General features: G+C 27.4%; 1 protein-coding gene across 8 annotated transcripts in view; it reads left to right on the forward strand.

Moving 5' to 3' along the window:
- Positions 1 to 24,101, forward strand: part of LOC117181725 (E3 ubiquitin-protein ligase HECTD1) — an 88,753-nt gene extending 64,652 nt beyond the window's left edge. For all 8 annotated transcript variants that reach the window (XM_033374672.1, XM_033374674.1, XM_033374676.1 and 5 more), the window contains 4 exons: positions 5,090 to 5,334; positions 10,627 to 11,194; positions 16,293 to 17,338; positions 22,315 to 24,101. In XM_033374672.1, the coding sequence (XP_033230563.1) occupies positions 5,090 to 5,334; positions 10,627 to 11,194; positions 16,293 to 17,338; positions 22,315 to 22,597 (2,142 nt within the window). In that variant the 3' untranslated portion in view covers positions 22,598 to 24,101. The remainder of the gene's footprint in view (positions 1 to 5,089; positions 5,335 to 10,626; positions 11,195 to 16,292; positions 17,339 to 22,314) is intronic.
- The last annotated feature ends 556 nt before the right edge of the window (positions 24,102 to 24,657 follow it).

Genomic DNA, 24,657 nt, shown 5'->3' on the forward strand with positions numbered 1-24,657 from the left:
TCTAGTCGGGAGTGGTGCTGACTGAAAACAGATGATTTGGAGCGATTCGCGCGCCATCTGTTGGTCATTCTAAGGACTTATTGAACTACCCTCGTATTTAGAAGATTTGAAATGATTAGGCCCACGGCCTAATTTAAAACAAAATATAAATTTTGGCAGATTTCGTACAAAAAATTTTTAAGATTTTTAAAAATTTTGAATGGCTTTAAAACATTAAAAAACATTTCTTATGAAAATTAATAATTATTTTTAATTTGAAAAGATAATTTTGAGTGATTATTCAAAAAAATTGAGAAAGATTTATAAAATTATTAAAAATGAATGTGGAAGATTTTAAGGAAATTTGTTTAATTTGGCAGAATAAAAAGAAATTAGAAGAAATTGTATTAATTTTAAATGATGTTTAGAAGTTCTGAGATAATTTCGAAAATAATAAAAATTTTGAAAAAAATTTAAACAACATCCAGATGTTTCTAGATTTTCAAATAAAATTTGGAAGCATTTTAAGGATTTTTTAACCATTTAAAATATAAATAATTTAACTTTTAATTTAAGAAGTTTTCAGTTTATAAAAATATGTAATCGTTCAATTTTTTATGTTGTGGCTTAAAATTTCTTTAAATTATATAATTTTGAAAATGTTTTAATTCATTGATTAATTCTTCAATTTAGACTTTAAAGAATTGAAAAGGATAACGTGAATTTATATTTTTAGAACTGAATCTAAATCTTTGAACTTTACAATTTATTAAATTTTTAATTTGGTTGATTAACTGCATTTAATTAAAAATTGTTCAGTTTAAAAGTGTTAGTAGCTTTCATTTTATACGTATAAATTATTGAGCATTTAAATCAAATTTGAATAAAAAATTATTGAATTAAAAAACTTTTAAACTTCAATTTTAAAAATTTGACATTCAAGAGTTCTACTTTGAGTGATTTTATTTGCAGCTCAGTTTTGATTAATTCGAATGGAAAATTGTTAGCTTTAGTGTTCGATTTTTAAAATTTCAATGAACATGAAAAATGTTTGCGAACCGGGAAATGACCTGGAATTTTTTTCTTGGATTAAAATGGCCACCCTAAATCGTCTATTATTCGTAAACTTCGCATAATCTGGATAAAATGTCTCGCTACATAAATTATTTAAAGTTTATTTAAACTTAAATGCATTGAAACTTACATGAAATAGTGAAATATTTTTTATTTAAACCTATTTGACAAAAATGTGTTTTTTTTTTACTGTATACGATGGAAATTCTATCTAAAACTATTTGTTTTTTATGAAGATTTGTTTTTAGTATTCAATAATTGTTTTATTTTTCACAAAAAAATCGTAAAAACACTTTTATTCAAAAATTAATGTTCAAGACTTGAAAATTGTACATACTCTTTCTAGTTCCAGTTCTCGACACCAGATGGCGAAATGGTAAAACCCCATTCCCAATATCTGCGAGTTTTCCCTTTCTTTCCATCTCTCATCCCCTATTTCTCAGAAACTTTCCTTTTTTTTAATTATGCGACATTTGAAAGAACGCCTGTTCGTTTTACATCTGCAAAATTATTATATTCAAAACTAGAATATGCTATCGCGAGTAGTGAAGTTTTTTTTTTAACTTGCAGAATTATCTATTATAATTAACTTAATTTTTTTGAATTCGACTAATTTAAATCTAAAATATTTAGGATTTAAATGAATCTTTAAAGCTAAAATCATTTTCGCTGAACTGATACAAATTAAATATTTTTGAAATAACTATAATAAAGTACGATGTTCTGCTTGTATACGTTGAAGATTCTTTAGCTTAAATTGAAATAACGATTGTCATTATGTTCGGATTTTTATTGCTTTAAGATCATTTAGAGATAGATCACGTAGTGTAAAAAGTGCTACAACTAAAATTAATTTGTTCATTACGAATAATGAAAGACAAACTACACTGTAAAAAAAATCTAATGAATTTTACATCTCTGGTGGATGTAAATAAAAGGACCCTCGTGTATCGGAGTAACTTTACGAATCTGTTGTGATATTCCAATTCGGCCGATAATTTTACACGCGAAAATGTAAAATTCATTATGTGAAAGAATAAAATAAAATTTATCAGGGCGACAGGTTTCGAACACTCGAAGCTCAAACTTCGTAGAATTTCACGGAGATTGAAGAAACACATGCCGGACACGATACCACTTACCTAAAACGCATAAGATACTACGGGTATTTTTTTGATGTTTAAATATTCCGTAACAAAAGTTTGAAATATACGTTTTGTATAACCGCATTTTTTTCCGGTCTATTTTTGTGTGAAATCTGTCAAAAAAGTTGAACATAGCTGTCAATTTCCTCACATTAAGAATAAAAATGCTACAAAATTGAAGGATGAAGGCATCGATAAACAACGAACACGAGAAACGCTTTCGTATTCACATATTATATGATTAATTATTAATTAAAAATTAGAAAAAAAATTAATTATAAATCAAAAATTTTACAGTTTCTGCCAGGGTAAAATTAAAGATCTTTGGTAAAATTAAAAATCTCGATGTAATTTTCAATCACAGGAAAGTGATTTTACCGTCGCATGGTATTTTTACACGCTGCGACTGAATTTTCCCTTCTGAATGTAAAGTTAGTACGAGGGAATGTGTAATTTTATTTTTATCGAGTGTGTAATATTACACTGCTGTTCGAGGGTCCTTTTATTTACATTGCTAGAGGATGTAATTTCACATACTTTTTTAAAATCACACAGTGAAGTGTGTAATATTTACAGTGATACAATGTGTAATTTTCCAAAACTTTGTAATTTTACACAAATCTTTTGTTACAGTGTAGATTTTCTATTAATTGAAACTAAATAAAAAGATCACTGCCTTTATCCAAAGAGTGGTGAATGGAAGAAAGAATTTTTTTCTTCAATTTTATGTTTGAAGAGATGCTGGTAGAAAAAATTAATGGTAATATTTGTATACAGTTTTTAAAATTGTAACTACTTATAATTTAACAATATATTACTCTAGAATGAAAACTGAACTAAAATTGGAACATTTAATTTTAATGATTTTAAGTTGCAATGGTACTTTCCAATTACATGAATTTGTGAGTAAACAATGAACATAATAATTAACATAATGAACATAATAAATTAGTAGAAGTTCATTTTTTTTCTTTGAATGTACATTCCACAAATTTAATTAATAAAAATTAAAAATAAATAAATCAAAACACTTGTTGGGGACCATTAGGTCTATGCAAGTGGAGATCCGAAAGTAGATTAGTAAAAACATTTGTAGTACAGTAATATGTGTATAAGTTGCACATTAGTACAAATTAAGACAGTCTTTCGATTATATGTCGGACATAACTTCTCAGAGGTAGATCTGATCTAAAAGATATGCGCACGCACTTGTAAAATTTCATTAAGCATTTGTACAAATTTCTTAATGGTGTTAGAATCATTAGACGATTAGACTCGAAATAAAAAAAAATTATTTCTCTTACTTTTTTTTTTAAATGAAGAAACCTAAGCTTTTTATTGAGACGAAAATAAAACCAAAACAGCGTATTTTTTATTTTAAAATTAAAAAATTAAAACAGTTTTGCCTTTTAACATTTTCTGTCCCTCAAGTTTTCTTTTAAAAATTATTCTACTTAATTCTTTCAGTTTTACTTCGTATATTAAAAAATTGGTTAATAGAAACTGTTTATAAAGATTGCGAAATTTCAATTCAATAACGTTTTATGTTGAACTATTTGGATTTTGTAGTATTAAACAATTTCTAGACGGTTTAAATTCAACTATTTCTTAATTATCAATTGTACATGTAAATTTTTCAAATATGAAAATTTTTTAATTGAAGTTAATTCTAAAATTCATTAATTGTTTGAATATAAATAATAATATTGGCGAAGAAAAATGCAGACACTTAAACGCGCGCCTGCTTTTGATTTAAAAGTTTTTTAAAATAGAAATTTAGTGAAGAGTTTTAATTTATATTTAAGGAATTCCAAATTATTGCTACATATTTTAATGGATTGTTTTCGATTTTTCAAGAAGTTTCGTTTAAAAAAATTTGAAGACTTTTAATAATTAAAAATGTCTTATAGATTTTCAAATTGTTTGTTTTTGATATTTGAAAATAAAAACCAGGGTCTTTAATGAATAATTTCAGTTTGAGGTAGTTCTCGTGCCCAAAGTCAGATATCTGAAACAAATAGTTTTCTATGATTCTAAGTATCAAAATATTATGACTGATGTCATCCCAAATAAAAATATTTTTAATGAAAAATGTCAAAAGTCACAAAAATCAACATTTATTTTAACCAAGTTTTTTGCAGTTGATTTTTTCTGTAAATATCTTCTTATCAATTTTTGAAAAATGATTGCATTTTAATAAATGACGGTTTTTTTTTGGGAAAACATTCTGTACAACTCTCTACAATTCTCTAAATCGCGTTAGAACAATTTTTGTTGAGCAACATTTTTTTAAACTTATAATTATATTTTAAGATTATTTAGTTAGTTTTAAAATTGGAAGCAGTAGAGTTGTAGAGAATGTTTTCCCGTAAAAATAATCAATCGTTTATTAAAATGCAATCATTTTTCAAAAATTCAACTGCAAAAATATGGTTAAAATGAATGTTTATTTTTGTGAATTTTAACATTTTTCATAAAAAATAATCGATTTTTTTATTTAGAATGATATCAGTTATAATATTTTGATTTTTAAAATCATAGAAAACCTATTTTTTTCAGATATCTGACTTTTGGCACGAAAACCACCTTAAATAATATCCAACGCATTTCAAACGATTTCTACTTATTTTAATGGATTTCGTGAGACTTCATGGGACGATTTCTTGTGATTTTAAGGAATTTCTAGAGAACTTTAGGGCATAAATTAAAAATTATTTAGCATCATGTAAAAATTGTACAATTTCTGATAAAAAAATGGTTTCTTCTTCTCTAGTTACAAAAGTAAATGTTTAGGCTTTCCCCTACTTTCCTCTTTTTCGTGAAAAAAATATCCTATTTCCCATTTTTAGCTTTCTTCTGAAACTGAATTCGTATTTGCATTTAATTTTCAGACGACTGATTTGGATGTTCCGCCACCAGGAAGTGAAACCCAATCGAGTATTCGTGTCGGTGCGTCTCAGATGCCAAAACTTGTCCTCACGTTGAAAGGCCCGGGACTTCCGGGTGTTCCAGATGTTGAGTTACCTCTCTCAGAACCAAATGCCAGTATTTTCCAGTCAGTTCAGGAACTGATGCAACTAACGGAATTGGGAAGCCGACAGGAGAAACTGAGGAGAATATGGGAGCCAACCTACACGTAAGACGATTTTGAAATTTTCAATGCAAATCGGTAACACTGTTTTTTACGAGATGATATTATGATTTAACTATGTCGAAAAAATGACACTAAAGGCACTATTTTCTCACAATTGTCCGACTAAATTTGGTTTGAGAATTTATTGAGGGTACATGAAAACATAACGTTAACCGATTTGTCGATGAAGTGTAATTGCTGATATTTTAACTAAGAAAAAATTTTTATTGTAAGTGAAGAACAGTTCAATAGGACCAAAAAAGAAATATTTTGAACAAAATGGTTCAATTCTCAACCAAATCGGATTAATTTGCAATTAAAAACAGATCAAACTTAACCAGAAAAATGAGTTTTCATAAGTTTTCTACATTGGGTGAATTTTCACCCAAAAAATTTAATTTTCAAACAAAAAAAAAAGAATTTCCAACACAGAAAATTAATTTTCTACCAAAAAATATTAATTGTCAAAAAAATACATAAATTTTCAACCAAGTCTTTGAATTTCCAGCCAATGAGTTTAAATTAAAATAATTAATTTGTAAAAAAAACTAATTTTTAACTTAAATATTGAATCTTCACCAAAAAAATGAAATTTTAAGAAAGTAGTTCAACTTTCAAATAAGTAATAGATATTGACACAGAAAATTTTTTATTTCAAATGAAAAATAATTTAATTGAACCAACAAGAACGATTTTCCAACCAAATATTTGAATTCTTAACAAAATACATAAATTTTTAACCAAATAGTTAAATTTTCAACCAACAAGATTAATTTTCTACCAAATATATCTCTCAAAACATTTTACAAAAATTTTAAAAGATTTCAGAAAGATTCCAAATATTTTAATCTTTTCAAATGAATACAAAAGATTTCAAAGATTGCATACCAATTTCACAAAGATTTCAGTACGCCAGATTTCAGAAGTTTTGAAACATTTGAAAGATCTTTAACGATTTCAAATTTATTTAGAAGATTTTAAAAGGTTTCACAAAAATTTCAAAGATTTTAAACATTTCCCAAAGTTTTTAAAACTTTTGAAAGATTTTATAGTTTTTAAATATAACATGTAAATTTCTAAAAATTTATAAATTTCTAAAGCAGATTTCTAAGATTTCAGAACATTTCAAAGACTTGCATCGATTTCAAGTTTTTTTAGAAAATTTCAAAAGATTTTACAAACATTTCAAAGTTTTTAAACATTTCACAAAGTTTTTAAGCCTTTCAGATAATTTTTTAGTTTTTAAATATTAAATGTGAATTTCTAAAAATTTCTAAACCAGATTTCAGAACATTTCAAAGATTTGCAGCGATTTCAAGTTTTTTTTTTAGAAAATTTCAAAAGATTTCACAAACATTTCAAAGATTTTAAACATTTCACAAAGTTTTTAAAATTTGCAGACGTTTGTTTATTTGTGATTCTGCTTCATTTCGAAATTTTTGGCCAGTAAAAAAAGGAAATGTTTCATTATTTACATGTATAACAAATGGTTATTTGATGTAAAAAAGAAGACACGAAAAAAGTTGATTTATTGACCTAGAGAACCTGGAAAAGATCTTGAATTTTGTTCCTAGGAATCGCTCGCATGGTGTCTGACCTACCTGGAAAATCTGTAATTGACAAGGAATTTCTATATATCTGGAAAAACCTGGAAATGTCAGGGATTTTTTTGTTAAATCAGGGAACATTTTCGAGAGCCTACTTAATTTATTTTTAAAATGCAATGTATAATTAAATAACAATGATTATTCTTTCTTGAAATTAGCTTTATATTACTGTATTTAACTTTTTTTATTAAACATTTTTTTCAGTTTGAAATTAATGCTTTTAACTGAAAATGTAACTTGTTCTATTTTTGCTTCAACATTGATCGTTAGGTCAAAATTCAAGTATGTGTTTTAAAATTCATGTGTTTTGTTTAAAAATCCATCTTTTTGGTAGAAAATTAATCTTTTTGTTTAAAAACTCAACAGTTTGTTAGCAATTTTTTTCTCTCTCTTAACTGAAAAATCTTTCTTAATGAAACTGAAAATGTACCTATTTCAGTTAAATATTTATCGTTTTAGTTGAAAATTCATCACTTCAGTTGAAATTTTTTTAAATGGAAAAATAATTATTTTGCCTAAAATTGAACTATTCCATTTTTGAAAAATTTAATTACTTAGTTGCAACTTACTCTTTTGTTAAAATTTTTTTCTCAAAGTTAATGTATCATTTTGATTTAAAATGCATCTTTTTGTTTGAAAAATGAGTTATTTTGTTGATAATTGTTGTTTTTGTATGACTGAAAATTAATGTTTTTTAAACTGAAAATGTAACTATTCCAGTTGGATATTCCATAATTTTAGTTAAAAATTCATCTCTTTCGTTGAATGTTAAGTTTTTAAATAAAGGGTGGCCGCTGGGCCGGGAAACCGAGAATTTTTTGAGAACGGGAAAAACCGGGAAATGACAGTGAATTTCTTTTACCGGGAATTAAAAAAATTTCTAGAATAAAATTTTGTCCACGTTCGATTTCAGCAGTTTTTAAATAATTAGTAACATTTTTATGTATTTCAATTATGCTATTATTTAGCTTACAATGCTTAATTCAAGATTTTTTTTACTTTAACCATTTTTCATTAAAAATTTTGATTTCTAAGCTTACATTTTTAATTTAAAGAATTTGTAAATGCTTTCTTAAAGACTTGAACAAACAAAAAATAAAAGCCTTTGATTTTGAAAATTTGGGATAAAAAACATTTTTATTTAATAAATAAATCCTTTTTTTCATCTGTACTTTAAGTTATAAAAAGTGAAAAGAACGATTTGACAAAACGATTTTAAACCAGTTGAAAATTTAAGAATTTTCAGATTTTACTGTTAAAAGTTAAACGGTTTCAATTTGAAAGTTTTAGTCATTAAACAAATGTGAACGTATGACTGGAAATTTATAAACTATTTCCAACTTTAAAATAACTTCATAATAATGTATTCTTAATTACAGGATTTTATTAAATTAAAAATATTGTTTCAGTCTAAAATATACAATTTTTAACCTATTCAATTTGAAATTTTTAATTAAAAAAAAGATTAATTATTGAATATTTAGCATTATTTAAATTTTTATGTAAGACAAGTAAATTGAAACCAAATATTTAAAATGAAAGAATCTTCAATTGAATTGTTTGACATAGAAACCCTGAAAACGTTAAAATTTCGAAGAGCCTTGAAACTTTGAACGTTAAATTTTAATTGTTGTATTTGAAAAATGCTTAATTTGTGAGTGAAATTTTTTAATTTTGATGTATAATTTACAAATGAACATTTATAGAAAATATTTGAGTAATTTTAAGAGATATTCAGGAGTTTTAAAAAGATTAAAAATTATCATGCAAATTTTAGACCGTTTTCTTAAAATCTTCTAGAATCCTTTTTGAAAATTTTGTTTAAATATTTGAAAAACTTTTTAAATATTCTCTTAAAATAATTTTTCAAACTGAAAACTTATTTTTAATTTTCCTAGAATTCTTAAGAAAATCTCTTTATTCGTTTGAAGCCTTTCATAATTCTTGAAAAGAATCTAATTTTTTTGTTTAAAATCTCCGAAAATCTACATTTTATTTTATATTAGTCTACATTTTATTTTATATTAGGCTATCATTTCAAGTTTTACATCAAGTTTGAATCTTTTCAAAACTCTTAAAATTACTCAAATTGCGCCTACAAATAATAAATGTTCAATTATTATTTATACATCCAAATTGTAAAGAAATTTTCTAAAATTTGCAGGATTTTCTGAAATTGTAGAAAAAATTCAATTGATTTTAACAGAAATTTAGAAGTTCTGAAAAATTTCCAAAATAATTAAAAATTTAAAACTAATTTAAAACAAATTCTCGATTTCTCAAGATTTTGAAATTTCTAATTTAAAAAGTCTTCAGTTAAAATTTTTTCAATTTTTCAATATTTGATGTTTTTAGCTTAAAATTCCTTAAAATTATATAAATTATATAATTTAAAGCATTGGAAACGATAACGTGGATTTATATTTTTTTTATATTGAAAAATATGAGTACCTTCAATTTTATACGCCTTAATTATTGAGCAATTGAATACAACATTTTTTAATTAAAAACTTTTAAATTTCAATTTTAAAAGCTCAAAATTTAACAGTTCCACTTTGAGTCCTTTTATTTGCAGCTCAGTTTTTATTACTTCAAGTGGAAATTTTTTTAGCTATAGTGTGCCATTTTCTTTATTCCATTGACCGTGAAAAATGTTTGCGAACCGGGAAATGACCGGAAATTTATTTCGTTGATTAGAATGGCCACCCTGAATTAAAAATTTAACTATTCAATTTTTTGAGAAAGAATTATCTTTTTAATCTAAAATTCTTCCATGTTAGTAGAAATTATTCTTCTTCATTTAAAATTCATCTTTTTGGTTGAAATTTTAGTTACAAATTTATCATTTTAGTTAAAAATTAATCTTTTCAGTTAAAAATTCAATTATTTCATTTGAAGATCATCATTTTAATTGGAAATTCATCATTGTAGTTGAGAATTAATTTCTTTGATTGAACATTATCTTTTTAGCTGGAAATTTAACCAATCATTATTTGGTTGAAAATTCGTCTTTTTTAGTAGAAACTTATCTTCTTGTTTCAAAATTCAATTATTTCTGTTTAATATTTATCATTTTAGTTAAAAATGCAGGTTTTTGGTTGAAAATAAAACTACTTAGAAGTTAAACTCTTGTGTTAAAAATACATCTTTTTTGTTCAAAATTCATAGTTTTGATTTTAATATTCATCTATTCTAATTGAAGATTTATCATTTTAGTGGAAAATTTGATTTTCCGTGCAAAATTAATTGTTTTACCTAAAAATTTACCTATTCCATTTTGGGAAAATTTAGTTACTGAGTTGAAAGATAAATTCTTTTGTTTAAAATTATTTAAAAAATTAAAGTATCATTATTAGAATGTAAAATTCAACATGGTCGAAAAATCAGTTTTTTTGTTAACTTTTTTTCTGTGACTGAAAATTAATGTTTTTTAATCTGAATATGTAACTATTCCAGGTGGAATTCCATCATTTTAGTCAAACATTCATCTCTTCCTTTGAGTATTGCTCTAGTTAAAAATTGATTTTAGTTGAAAAATCAACTGTGTGGTACTATTAAAAATTATACCTGGAAAAACGTGGAATTTTCTTGGATTTTTTGACCAGGATTTGAGTAGACAGACACCCTAGCTGGATACCCTGTTGCAAATTCAGTATATTGTATATTCTAATTTGATAATTATTTTCAGTATAATTTACAAGGAGGCAAAGGACGATGAATCCTCAGGAAGGGCAACGCCAATCGTAACACTTTACTCTCGGAATCCAAACCAAACCACAAACGCGTGCACAGTCGAAGACGTTCTCCAGCTTCTTCGTCATGTGTTTGTGATGAGTACAAACAAAGACGATAAGAAAGAAGGAGCGTATATACCGGAAGATGACGAGTGTATAGTTAATCCGGACGACTTCACTTCAAAGAAAATCACAAATAAAGTAGTACAACAGATCCAGGATCCGTTAGCTTTAGCGGCGGGAGCTTTGCCAATTTGGTGCGAGGAACTTGCGAGGAGTTGTCCGTTCTTGCTACCTTTTGAGACCAGACGTCTCTACTTTAGCTGCACTGCCTTCGGGGCTTCGCGATCAATCGTCTGGCTCCAAACGCAGAGAGATGCTGTGCTTGAAAGGCAGCGAGCGCCAGGTCTGAGTCCGAGGCGCGACGACAGTCATGAATTCCGGGTGGGAAGATTAAAACACGAGAGAGTCAGTGTGCCAAGAGGTGACCAATTGCTGGATTGGGCGGAGCAGGTGCTCAAGGTAAGTTTCTTTCTTTCTTTCTTTCTTTCTTTCTTTCTTTCTTTCTTTCTTTCTTTTTTAAGAGGCAGAAGAAAAAAGATTAAAACGTTCGCGGAATCAATTTACTTATTTAGAAATTCAACTACTTGGTTAAAAGTTAAGCTAATTTATTAAAAATTATTTTTTTTTTTATTGAAGATTGATCATTTTAATTGAAAATTTATCTCTGGTTCATTGGTTCATTGATTGATTTTTTAATTTAAAGCATTGAAAACGATAACGTGGATTTATATTTTTTTATATTGAAAAATATTAGTATCTTCAATTTTATACGCCTTAATTATTGAGCATTTGAATACAACATTTTTTAATCAAAAGCTTTTAAATTTCAATTTTAAAAGTAAAAAATTTAACAGTTTCACTTTGAGTCCTTTTATTTGCAGCTCAGTTTTTATTACCTCAAGTGGAAATTTTTTAGCTTTAATGTTCCATTTTCTTTATTCCATTGACCGTGAAAAATTTTTGCTAACTAGGAAATGACCGGGATTAATGGAAAATTGATGTCTGGTTGGAAATCTAACTGCTAAGTTGATAATCAATTTTTTTATCTCAAAATTTAACTGTTGAAAATTTATATTCTTCCTCTTTTTTTAATTGTTATCTTTGTCTAATGAGCCGAAAAGTTTTAGCATACAAAATTTGTTTATAAGAAAATAGATTTCTATTCGATCTTAAATCAAAAATTAATTTTTTTTAATGAAATGTTAACTATTTGGCTGAAAATTGACATTTTCTACTTAAAAATTCAACTATTTGTTTGAAAATTTATATACTTTTTGAAATATTCGTATCTTACATAAAAAATTAATATTTATGGTTAAAAATTCGTCTTTTTCATACAAATTTCAACTATCCCATTTCAAGATACATCAGTTTGGTTGAAAAATAATTTCTTCAATTGTTTCATTTTTAGTTGAAAATTGATCATTCCTAGCTCAGAATTCAAGAATTTGAATGAAAATTGGTCTTTCTTAATTGAAAATTTAACTATATTGTTGAAAATAAACGTCATTTGTTTAAAAAAAACGATTTTTTTACAGAAAATCCTCTTTTTCTTTGAAAGGTAATTTTCTTGTGTAAAAATTATTTTTGTTGGTAGAAAATTTAAGTATTCCAGTTGTAATTTTGTAATTCTGATTAAATTTTCTTTTAGAATCCCCTTTTCATAAAAAGAAGAAATCCTTTGAAATTTAACCATGAATCTTCAGACAATTTTATTGATCTCTTAAAACTTTTAAAAGTAGAATCAAATTATAAACATTTACAAAATTTCACCCTCAAAAAGATTCATTCTATTACATTACAGTCATCGAAAACTGTAAAATAATTTATATCTTCAGTAAATTTAATTAAAATAATTATAGTCAATAATTAAAAATCTAAATACCCTGATAGGCGAGAATAAATACTCGAGATTATAATAATTTTTTTATATTTTGTTTAAAATTTGTCTTTCTGATACAAAATTAATTTTCATGGTTAAAAATGTGACTTTTTTTAAATTTGTGTATTTAAAAAAAATTCGTATTTGATAGCAAATCTTTTTTTTTTTAAAGTGCAACTCTTTGGATTGAAAACATATCTATTTTAATTGTGGATTCAAGTATGTTATTGGAAATTCAGCATTATTAGTTAATTTTTACATGTTTGATTTAAATTAAAAAATATTTTTTGGCGAAAACATCAAGTATTACATTTGTTCAAAATTTATCTTTTTAAGTAGAAAATTGAACTCTTGTTTTGAAAATGAAAATGAGCTCGATGGTATTAATTGTCAGATTAACTATCTACCTTTATGTGACATAAGGGATAAAAATTTAGAACTTTAGGCTCGATGTTATATTGATTTTTATCAATAATTAAAAACTGATCAGGATTGTCATGAGTTTGACATCATGTGAGAAAAAAATTAAGACTCCTTAAACAAATGTGACGAAGTTTATCATTAAAACCAGCCCCATGCCACTTTTCTGGAGGCCTGTGGAAAATATTTGTAATGAGAGTTGACGGTCGCCGTGTGGCGGCACCAGCTATGCAGTTGGCCTAAAATTCAAATCATATACAGCGAAAATGTTAAAACAAATGTTTGTTAAAGCAAAATGATCTTCTGATAGTTCTGGGTAAAAGATAATAATCGTTAGGATTTTTTTGAGTCTTCTGAATTAAGAATAATGTTCGAAAATCGTAAAATTCACTGCTTTTAGACGTAAATCCCAGTGCATTCCTACTAACCACAACAAATTATTATTCATGTGCAGTTAGATCAAACATATCATTATTTACGTGATTTTTAAATATCTAAAAAGAAAATAGTCTAAATTTTATATTATTTAATATTATATTATATAATTTTTATATATATATTTTTCTTTATTAATTTAAATTCTTTTCGGATTTTCAAATATTTTATTAAACATATTATGTGTCTTAATGAACGCAATTTGTTTCCTTGTTTTTTATCATTATTATCTATTATTAATTATTTATCAATATTATTATGTATTAATATTATCATACGTTATTCCAAGTTCAAAAAATAAACCTTGTTAAAAATGATTTTTTAAGTCGAGAAAAAATGCTAATGTTAATTATAACTAATTTTAGAAAAGAGCTCGAGGTGGATTTTTGAAAAAAATATTTCAGGTTTTCTTTATTTGACAATCAGAGTTTGATGTTTTTCTTTTTAAGTAAAACTTTCAATTCTTATTTAGTTCTAATGCTGTAACGTTTATATTTCATTCCTCAAAGGATTCTCTGCAAACCTCATTGGTACGTTTTTATTTAAAATAATGTATTTGTGAAAACCTATTGATTTACAAAAATAACGATTTTATAGTCCTTAAATAAGCCCTACATTAAAAAATTTACATTTTTCTCAACATTTTTATAATTTTCAAATTAACCATTATTTTTTAATCTTTCTAAGATATCTAAATGGTCTAAATGTATTTCAAAATTTTTATTAAAATTTTGTAAAGACTTCCAGATTCTTTTTCGAAATTTGTTTGGAAATACTTTGAAACCTTTTAGAACATAATACTAATATTAATTTTTTTAAATAAAAAATCATTTAATATTTTTCTCGGAATCTAAACAAATTTTTTTCATTCTGTTGAAACCTTTCGTAATTTGAATTCAGCTTCCTTTTCCAAAATCTTTAAAAGTCTATATTAAAAAAAATTAAGTCTTTCGCAATTTTCAAGTTGTAATTTTGTAATTCTGATTCAATTTTCTCTTAGAATCCCTCTTTCAAAATAAAGAAATCATTTGAAATTCAACTATCGATCGTGAGACCATTTTATTTCTACAAATTAAAAAAAAAAGAAATTATCCGAAATTTTTTTTTTTTTAATCTTTCAGACTCTTTTGACATATTTTAAAATCTTAAAAACTTAAAATTGACCTTGTAAAATAAAATCTGAATAATTTTGAAGTTTTCCAAAATCTTATTTTTCGTGTGGTAGCAAAATAAAAAAAAAATATAAAATTTTAAATAGTTACTATCAATTTATAAAAATTTACAAAATTTCACCTTCAAAAAGCTTTATTCTATTATATTACAGCCATTTAAACCTGTAGAATTATTTATATCTTTAATCAATTATTCTTTAAAAGACATAATTTAATCATTTTAAATGAAAATGAACATTCATTGATCATTCTTTTCTGTAGATTCAATTAGAATAATTATAATCAATAATTCAATGTAATATGGATAAAATAGCAATTTGCAAATTATGTTGAAAACTTAGTTCCTATGATGCGATTTCTTTTTTATAATAAGACCCTTAAGTTCATGTTTAATTTCAAACCAAGTATAATGAAAATTCCCTTATCGTCTTAAATCTTAAACTAAATATAGTGAAACTCTTCTATAGCGCCGATTTCGGGACTGACGATGAATGGCAAATAACTCATTATAGTCAGCTCCGCTTTTGTTTGTTCACGCTTGACTGCTCGCCTGAGCGACAGCCGTAGATCCCGCGCACCCCGCGCAGCACCTTTTACACCTACATGCAGCGCGGCGTCAATTCTCGGAAGGGCTATAGAAGGGAGGGCTATTGAAACGTTCCACTGTATTATGAAAAGAGTTATGCCGAAAATAAAATTTTTAAAGACATTCATTAAAATGAATTAAATTTATTTGCGATGTACAATTTTACTTTATTTTTAAAAATTTGAAAATATATTAGGAAATCATTTTTTTATAATCTAAAGTACCAAAACAAAAAAAAATTGGATTATATTAAATAATGCTTATTATTCAAAGTTAATATTAACAATAAAATAATATTTTTAAAAAGAGCAAATCTTTAAAAACAAGAAGATATACCTATACACTTTATATGTAACAACGTTGCCACAACACTTCAGTTTGACATCATTCCTTAAAATAGCTTGTGTCATTCTTTAACAATATTTTTATCATTCGGTACTTTGTAAAATTGAATTTTATTAGCTTTGCTCCGCTCTCGATTACTTTTTTATCCCGATTTACAATCAAAGCAAACACACTTCACCATTTTTGTTTAAAATTTCAACACTACGGATATTTGATGTAAAAGCAGTTTTTTTCAGTTTTCTTTCACTTAGAAAATAAAAAATGTCACAAACATCAAAAAAAAACTTAACGATTATTTAACACTATCCGTAAACTACTTTTACTGTGTTATTGAATGCAATGTTATTATTTTACCAAAGAACTTTGATTTTTCCTTGCATTTGCAACGATCATAGGCCAACTGCATAGCTGGCGCCGCCATACGGCCACCGTCAACACATTGTACATTTTGAACTCAGAGTTCCAGGGGGCTGATTAAAACCTGATAGAAGTGGAATTTTTATTTTTATAACATCTTTTCAGTCAAGAGAGTAAGTGACACGAGAAGAAAACTAATTCCGAACTGGGAGCCGCGCGCATACTGTTACTTAGACTTGGGGTGAAGAATGGGGGGTGAAGGTGTACAAAAGATTGGCTCATCTTAATTGGCACTTAGGTCATTTGTGGCCTGATTAAATCATTTCCCACTATAATTATTTTCCCCTTTTTTAATTGCAGGTACACGCTAGTCGAAAGAGCATCCTCGAAGTAGAATTTGTCGGCGAGGAAGGAACGGGACTCGGTCCAACGTTAGAATTCTTCGCCCTCGTGGCTGCCGAGCTTCAGCGAAAAGACTTAGGCCTCTGGCTCTGTGACGATGAGTCATCATGCAATGAGGACGATTTATGCCAATCCGGAGAACAAATCCGACCTCAGGGATACTATGTTACACGTGACAGCGGCTTATTCCCCGCTCCACTTCCGCAAGACTCCCAAGCTTGCAATCGATCCGCGAGGTACTTCTGGTTCCTCGGAGTCTTTCTGGCCAAGGTTCTCCAAGACAATAGATTAGTAGATTTGCCCCTGTCGCGACCCTTCCTCAAGCTAATGTGCCGAGGGGACATCACCAACAATGTCAATGAGCGAATCGGCTTGACTGGTGTCACACAGGAGAGTATGTCTTCAAGCATGGCGAGTAGTTTTATATCTGAGGAGGGAGAGCAAGATACGGCAGGTTATTCGAGTCTCGAGCCAACGCCCTGGTACAGTGGGATCCTCGATGTCGAAGATCTAGCCTTAGTGGATCCCGTCAGAGGGAAGTTCCTCAAGGAAGTGCAGACGCTGACGTCGAGGCGTGACCGAGCGATTTCCGAGGGTCAATCATCAGCCGACGAGAGTCACAATGACTCGTTTAGGATCATCCATTCGTCTGGCACGTCGGTGGACATTGAGGATTTAGCTCTGTCGATGACCTATGCGCCAAGTTCCAAGATTTTCGAGCACGATGTCATGGAATTGAAAGAAGGTGGTACGGACATACACATAAATCTGGAGAATGCGAGGGAGTATGCTGAACTGACGATTGACTATTGTCTCGAGCGAGGAATTGCAAGGCAGATGGAGGCTTTCAGATCTGGATTTTCGAAAGTTTTCCCCATGGAGAAATTGCACGCTTTCAGTCCTGAGGAAATTCGGGCGATGCTCTGTGGAGAACAAAATCCCCAGTGGACGAGGGAGGATCTGCTCAACTATACCGAACCGAAACTGGGTTACACGAGAGAAAGGTAGACAATTTTTTGTTCTCACTTTTTCTGGGTTATATTGAAAGGGTGGCGACTTGACGGGGAAAAAGCGGGAATTTACTTCTGAACGCAGTGAAATTCAAGTTTTCATTGTTTTAATCATTTTTGTCAATTTATACAAGTGATTTATACTTTATCTACTTGCGCGGCGCATATTTGTGTGTTTATTAGGTACTATTTATGGGAGAAAGTTAAGAATGTACACAACGCACAATCAATCTCAAAAGTTGCCTATCTTTATAATGATTTATGAAATCGAGAAAAAAAGACCTATAATTCATTTCTGTAAATATTGATGGAAGCTTCGAAGCACACATCAAAAAAAAAAATCTGTTTAAAATTGTTTATTTAACAGTATTTATTTAGAGGTTTAGTTTTTTCTTTCTCTTTAGGGAAAAGTTACAGTTTTTATTTAATCCTAATGATCAAGGCATCATTTTATTCTTTGAAGGATTCTCTAAAATTCTATTTGGGTAGTGTTAATTAAAATTTGAACTATGATTGTTTATAACAATTATAACTATATGATTTCTCGATAATTTTTTAAAAATAAAATCAATTCAAATAGAAATTTAGAGACTCCTTCGAAGAATAAAATGAGGCCTTGATCAATTAAAAAAAGGAACTACTTTTTTCAAAATCATTTTTTTACTAACAATTTAACTTGCAATAGAAATTTTTACTATTTTGATGAAAATGCGGGTTTTTAAAAAAATAAGAATTAGATTTTTAACGGAAACTTCAACTATTCTAATTTTGGTTGAAAGTTTATCTTTTTGGGATAAAAAGGCAACTGTTTAGTTAAAAATTAATATTTTTTATTTAAAAATTAAACTATTTGTTTGAAAATTTATGTGCTTTGTGGAAAATTTGTATTTTTTACAGAAAATTAATCTTTACAATGAAAAATTCATCTTTTTGGTAGGTATAAAACTCACCTACTACAGATAAAGATTGATCATTTTTTTAGTTGAAAATCCCTCAGTTTGGTTGAAAATTAATTTCTCTAACTTAAAATTTAACTGCTATATTTTTTGTTGAAAATTGATCTTTTCTTAGTTCAAAATTCAACAATTTGGATGGAAATTTGTCTTTTTTTAAAATGAAAATTCAAGAATTTAGTTGAAGATTCACGTATTTTGTTAAGAAATCGATTTTTTGTAGAAAATATTTTTCTTTGAAAGTTGATCTTGTTTCCTTTTTGGTTAAAAATGATTTTGTTTTTTAATCTGAAAATGTAACTATTCTTCCAGTTAAATATTCCATGTTTTTAGTTAAAAATTCATATCTTTTGTTTGACATTCATTTTTTGACTAAGAGTTTAATTATTCAATTTTTGGTTAAAAAAATATCTTTTTAGATAATAATTCTTCTTTTTTGATTGAGCATTGATTTTTTAAACTTACAACTTAATTATTTCAGTTTTGGTTGACAATTTCTTTCTTTTTTTTGTAAAAATTAATTTAGTTTGGTTGAAAATTCAACTATTCCAGTTAAAGATTTATCATTTCAGTTGAAAATTCACTAGTTAGGTTGATAATTTTTTTAAAGCTAAAAGTTCAACCATTCCGTTGAATATGTGTCTTCTTCGATCGATAATTCAACTATTTCTTTAAAAATTCATGTCTTTTGTTGCAAAAAGTTTTTTTTGTGGTAGAAAATTAATTTTTTTATTTGAAAATTAATCTTATTGTTTGAAAATTCAAGTCTTCCAGTTGAATATTCATCATTTTAGTTGGAAGATCATTTTTTTTCAAGGAATTTGTTCGAGAGCGTGCTTAATTTTGTTAAATTGCAATGTAAAATTGAAGAACGATGATTCTTTATTTGTAAATGTAGCTTTATATAACTATATTCGATTATTTTTTTGAATATTTGGGTTTTTATTTGTTTGAAATTAAATTGTTGTACTAAAAATTTAACTATTCTAGTTTTGGTTGCAAATTTCTCGTTTTTATTTGAAGATTCAAGTATCTGGTTCAAAATTCATGTGTTTTATCGAAAAATATTTTTTTTATTGGAAAATTATTATTCATGGTTAAAAAATAATCTTGTTACTTCAAAATTTGACAGTTGGATTACATTTTTTATCTCTCTTGACTGAAAAATTTTTCTTGGTTGAAAATTCAACTCATGTTGAAAAACTATTCAATGTTTGGTCGAAAAATTATGTTTTTTAGATGAAAATTCACCTTTTTTGGTAGAAAATAATTTTCCTGGTTTAGCTTTCAAATATTCTATTTAATGATTCTTCATTTTAGTTGAAAATTTATCACTTTGTCTGAAAATGTAACTATTTTTTTGTAAGTTAGTTTTTTGAAACAGGAAGTGCAACTGTTAAAATTTAATATTTCATTATTTTATTTGAAAATCCATCTCTATGGTTGAACATTAATTTTTCAACTGAAAATTTAACTATTCAATTTTTCGTTAAGAACTTATATTTTTTAATTGAAAATTTATATATTTTGTTGAAAATACTTCTTTTTTGGTAGAAATTAATCTTCTTGGTTGAAAAGTTATCTTTGTATATATAAATTGATGTTGCTTTTTTGGCAACGCGATACTAATTGAATAAATTGGTTTTAAATTGCTTTTAGTCTACTGGTCGTAAAAAATTTTTTTTTAATAAGAATAAAATACCGACAAAAAAGAATTTATGACCGATTTATTTATCTATTTAGTTGAAAATCCAACTATTCCAGTTTAAGAATCATAATTTTCGTTTAAAATTTTATTTTTAATTAAAAAATGTTCTGTTTGGTTGAAATTTTGTCCTTTCTAGTAGAAATTTTCATCATTATCGTTGAAAATTAAATTTCGTGTTTGAAAAATAATCATCTTGACCATAATTTTGGTTAAAAATTCAAGCATTTGAGTTGAATATACAATCTTTTTGTTTACAAATTTGTTGTTTTTTTGTATAAAATTAATTTTTTTAACTGATAATTTAACTATTCTATATTTGGTTTAAAACTGATTTTTTCAGTCGAAAATTCAACCATTTGAGACCTCTGTCGTATTCTAACATAAAAAACTGATTTCAGTCCTCTAAAAAATATTCTATCTAAATAATAACCAGTCTAACTGAAACTCTGTTTTAATTTTAAATTGTCTTTTTTGTAACTAAATTAATCTTCTTGTTTGAAGATTTCAACTATTTGGTTAAAAATTCATCTATTTTTTAGAAAATGTAATACTTTTACTTGAAAGTTGAAGAATTCGAAGCAGTTTAAATTAAGTTTAATATAGCACCCATATCAATTTTACTTAAATATACACTGAAAATTATAAGTATAAGAAGATAAAATAAAAATTTATTTTGATTATAAGCAATTCAATGTCAAATCATATAATAATAAGATTTATTTGTTTTTAATTATTCGTAACAAGACGCAGTTTTGAAGAAATATTTTTTGAAAAAAAAACGTTCAAAAACAAACTTTTAAACTTATTTTGTTAGGAAAGTAAAAGATTTTTTATTTACTTTTGTTATTTATAGAAAGCTTAGAATATCTTCTAAAATCTCTGTAAATATAAAGATGGGTTCTCTCTTATTACTCGAGAAATAATTAATAATGTACACCGTGGCAATTTCAATTATGAATATCATCTTAAGTTTTTTTGAATTTTTCAGAAATTATTGGTTTTTTATTAAAATTATTAACAATAGATGAAATTCTTCGGACGATTTGACATGGAATTGCTCTTATTATTTAAATTCATGGTATTATTTCATTGTTTAATTAACCGATGGTGCCAATATATTTAAGAATATCTTGTAATATAATTTCTCAAAGCTTTCTAAATTATACATATTAACAGAAAACCTTGAAATTCCTGGAAAATCGCGTGGAATTGTCAGGGAATTCTTGCCATAAATAAATTGAAAAAAAAAAGAATTTTTTTTCATTTACACCTATGGAAGTCGTAGAAAAAAATCTTAAATTTACAGGATGCGATCACTGAAATTTTGTATTTAATTTAAGCCAATAAAACTTCAAAAATCTTAATGGGTTCCCGAGATATGACTAACAATGTCCAAGCGTTTCTGCGTCGAGCTTATCAACCCAGCGGCGACGCTGATACGGTTGGACATTTTCAATCGTACCTTGGGAATCCTTTCAGATATTTTAAAGTTTTTAAATCTTAAATTAATGATAACACCAGGGATTCAATTGACCAGGGAAAACGGGAAATTACCTGGAATTAAATTTAAAAACCGGGATATTACTTCTGACCGTAGCAAAATTCAAGCTTTCATTATTTTAATAATTTTCGTTAATTTAGAAAAGTGATTTCTATTTTATCTACAGTTGCCGGGCATATGATTGCGGTTATTAGATTACGAACTTGGAACAAGAAATTTTGTTTGCATGGAACGAAATTTTTTTAAAAGAATTATAATTCGGATTTAAAAGAAGGGCATTGAAAAAATACGCCTCCCAAGTCAGAATTCGTCATCATTTAAAAGTTCCCTTTTCTAAATTTTAGATCAAGATTAATATTTCATATTTATAAATTAAACTGTTTGTTTAAGAAATGTATGTACATTATGGAAAATTCTTCTTTTTGTAGAAAATGAATTTAGATGAAAATTTGTCTTTCTTAATTGAAAATTTAACGAGTTCATTCAAAATTCACGTATATTGTTAAAAAATTAATTTTTTTTGTAGAAAATTATCTTTTTCTTTTAGAGTAAATCTTCTTGTTCAAAATTCTTTTTTTCGGTTAAAAGTTCAAGTATTGCAGTTAAATATTTATCATTTTAGTTGAAAATTAATCTTTTATGTTGAAAATAAAACTATTTGGTTGAAATATAAACTCTTTTGTTAAAAATGAATTTGTTGTTTTTGAGGATTCATCGTATTAATTAAAAATTAATTTTTTTTGGTTGAAAAATGAGCTGTTTGATTGAATACCCTGATCTAACACATTGTCTCAATTTTATATTCCAGTCCTGGCTTCCAGAGATTCGTCAATGTACTATTGTCTCTGACGGGTCCAGAGCGAAAAGCCTTCCTCCAGTTTGCAACTGGTTGCTCTGCACTGCCCCCTGGTGGTTTGTGCAACTTACACCCTAGACTGACGGTGGTGCGGAAAGTCGACGCAGGAGCTGGCGGCTACCCGTCCGTGAATACGTGCGTGCATTATTTAAAATTACCGGAATATCCAACCGAAGAGATGTTGAAAGAGAGACTCCTCGCAGCCACGCGAGAAAGAGGTTTTCACCTGAATTAAGGCATAGTCATCGCGAGTAGGCAAAGAAAAATATTTAAAAAGAGTCGTCAAAGGTGTTGCCGTCGGACTCTCCAGCCGCCCCTTTGGGACAAATTGTGTCCGCGTATTTGGCGTAACGAAAAACTAAAGCCTAGTTTTCGATAGTTCTCTAAATTACTCTAATATAGCTAATTTTTCACAGTCAGAGCTATTGAAACATGAATTTTTCGATCGGTTCGCCAAGCAAGTTCTCGTTGCTTCAGCGAGATTCCACAGACTCATTTCGTTCCAGAGTTCGATCTACTCTCCTAAATAGAAATTCAACCGATCATTTCTGGAGGTTTTTTTTTCATTTTTGGTAGATTGATAACGAGAGCGTTTTGTGTCGTCGTTCGGTTATGCAAAGATAATGTGATAAACTTCAAGTAACAAAACGATTTTGCAAGTGCACATAGGCATTGCGATGTTTTCTCCAGTCTCCAAGTCCACACAACTGGCACGAATTTCAATTCACTTTATTTCTAATCAAGGTATAATGTTAAGTATACGCGTAATACGAATTAATCATTGTTTCATGTACTATAGACTTATTTCGTTCGTGCGCTATATATTTTTATCTTATTTTCTCTTCTATTCTATTCTACTCTATTCTTTTTTCGTCTTTGTTTTTCCGTAGTTATTAATTAACTCAGTACTTACGATCTTGGACCACTTGCCACTTGCTAGGGTCACAACTATTTTTATTTGTATTTCGAATACGTTTTTCTTCTTCAGCGTGTCTAATCTTGAGTCGCGCGCGTCCTTTGTCGAGAAGGAAAATCGATTAAAATTAATATACAATCTGGAAGATTGCCTCGATGGTTAACAATGCATAAAATGCCTTTAAAAATAGATATTTTCATTTTGATTGCTTTCGAATCGAAGTTGAGTTTAAGTATCTTTCCTCTCGAACTGAAAAAAATCCGTATTAGATTATTATCTGAGAAAGCGTCCATGTCAACGAAGAAAGTTGACTTTGTAAAGTGTCATTAGTCTCGTTAAGAAAAGTTGTAGTGCTCGTAAAATTGATTCCTATATTTTAAATACAATAATTCTTATTATGTACCACCGAGTCGATTTTTATGCTGGACGATACTCTTTGAAGGATAGTAAAACGCTGGAAGTCTCAGTTTTTTCTATATGAATCATGTTTCCTTAGACTTTGGAAAAAGATCCGGACTTGTCGGAGATGATTGTTGAAAACGAAAGGTAAATTGTGATTTCATCCCTTCTGAAAATTAGACGAACTAAGCACTCTGTTTTTACGGTAACTTACGTAATGCTCACACGGTATCTACGACTATAGGCTGAATAAAAAAAAAATCGTATACCTGTAATTGCATATAGAGGAAAGATATAAAGATACATAATATAAATGTGAGAAAATATTAATAACGATGTCGAAATGGAAAAAAAGATAGTTACTATTACTGTAAAATAAATTATTATTGATTCTTGGGGAGAAGAATAAATGATAAATACGTTACACAAGTGTGAGCTTTATTATTCATGTTCCTTTTTTGTTTCCCTTTTGGGAATAGTGGTCTACCATTTTGCCACCTGGTGCCGATAAGTGGAACTAGAAAGAGTAGGTACAATTTTAAATATGCGCGATTTTTCCAACTGTATAAAATGTCACTATAAGAAGAGGACATCTCCGAAACTGATTAATTTCTATCTCCAAAGTGACATCCGCATAGTTTCCTATTCCCCAAAAAAGAACGTGCTTCCAATATATTTAATTCCTTCTGATTGTACCGATAGGCACACCTCACAGAGATGTCTTGTATTCCGCAAAAGTGTTAATGTTTTGAGTTTACTTAATTCTTTCTAATCAGTTCACAAAATATGTATAATAAATTGTTTTAATTCCTTCACGTGGAATATAAATTTTGACATTTTATTCTATTCAATTAAAGTCTGCCTCTCTAGAGTTAAAAATATTTTAATTTACATATTTTACATTAATAAATTAATACTTTTTTTAACAAGTTTAAATAAATTATTAATATACAAATAAATATAAAATTGAATATTTTTCT

Source organism: Belonocnema kinseyi, chromosome 10 (genome assembly GCF_010883055.1).
Source record: "Belonocnema kinseyi isolate 2016_QV_RU_SX_M_011 chromosome 10, B_treatae_v1, whole genome shotgun sequence".
In the NCBI taxonomy this organism is placed as follows: domain Eukaryota; kingdom Metazoa; phylum Arthropoda; class Insecta; order Hymenoptera; family Cynipidae; genus Belonocnema; species Belonocnema kinseyi.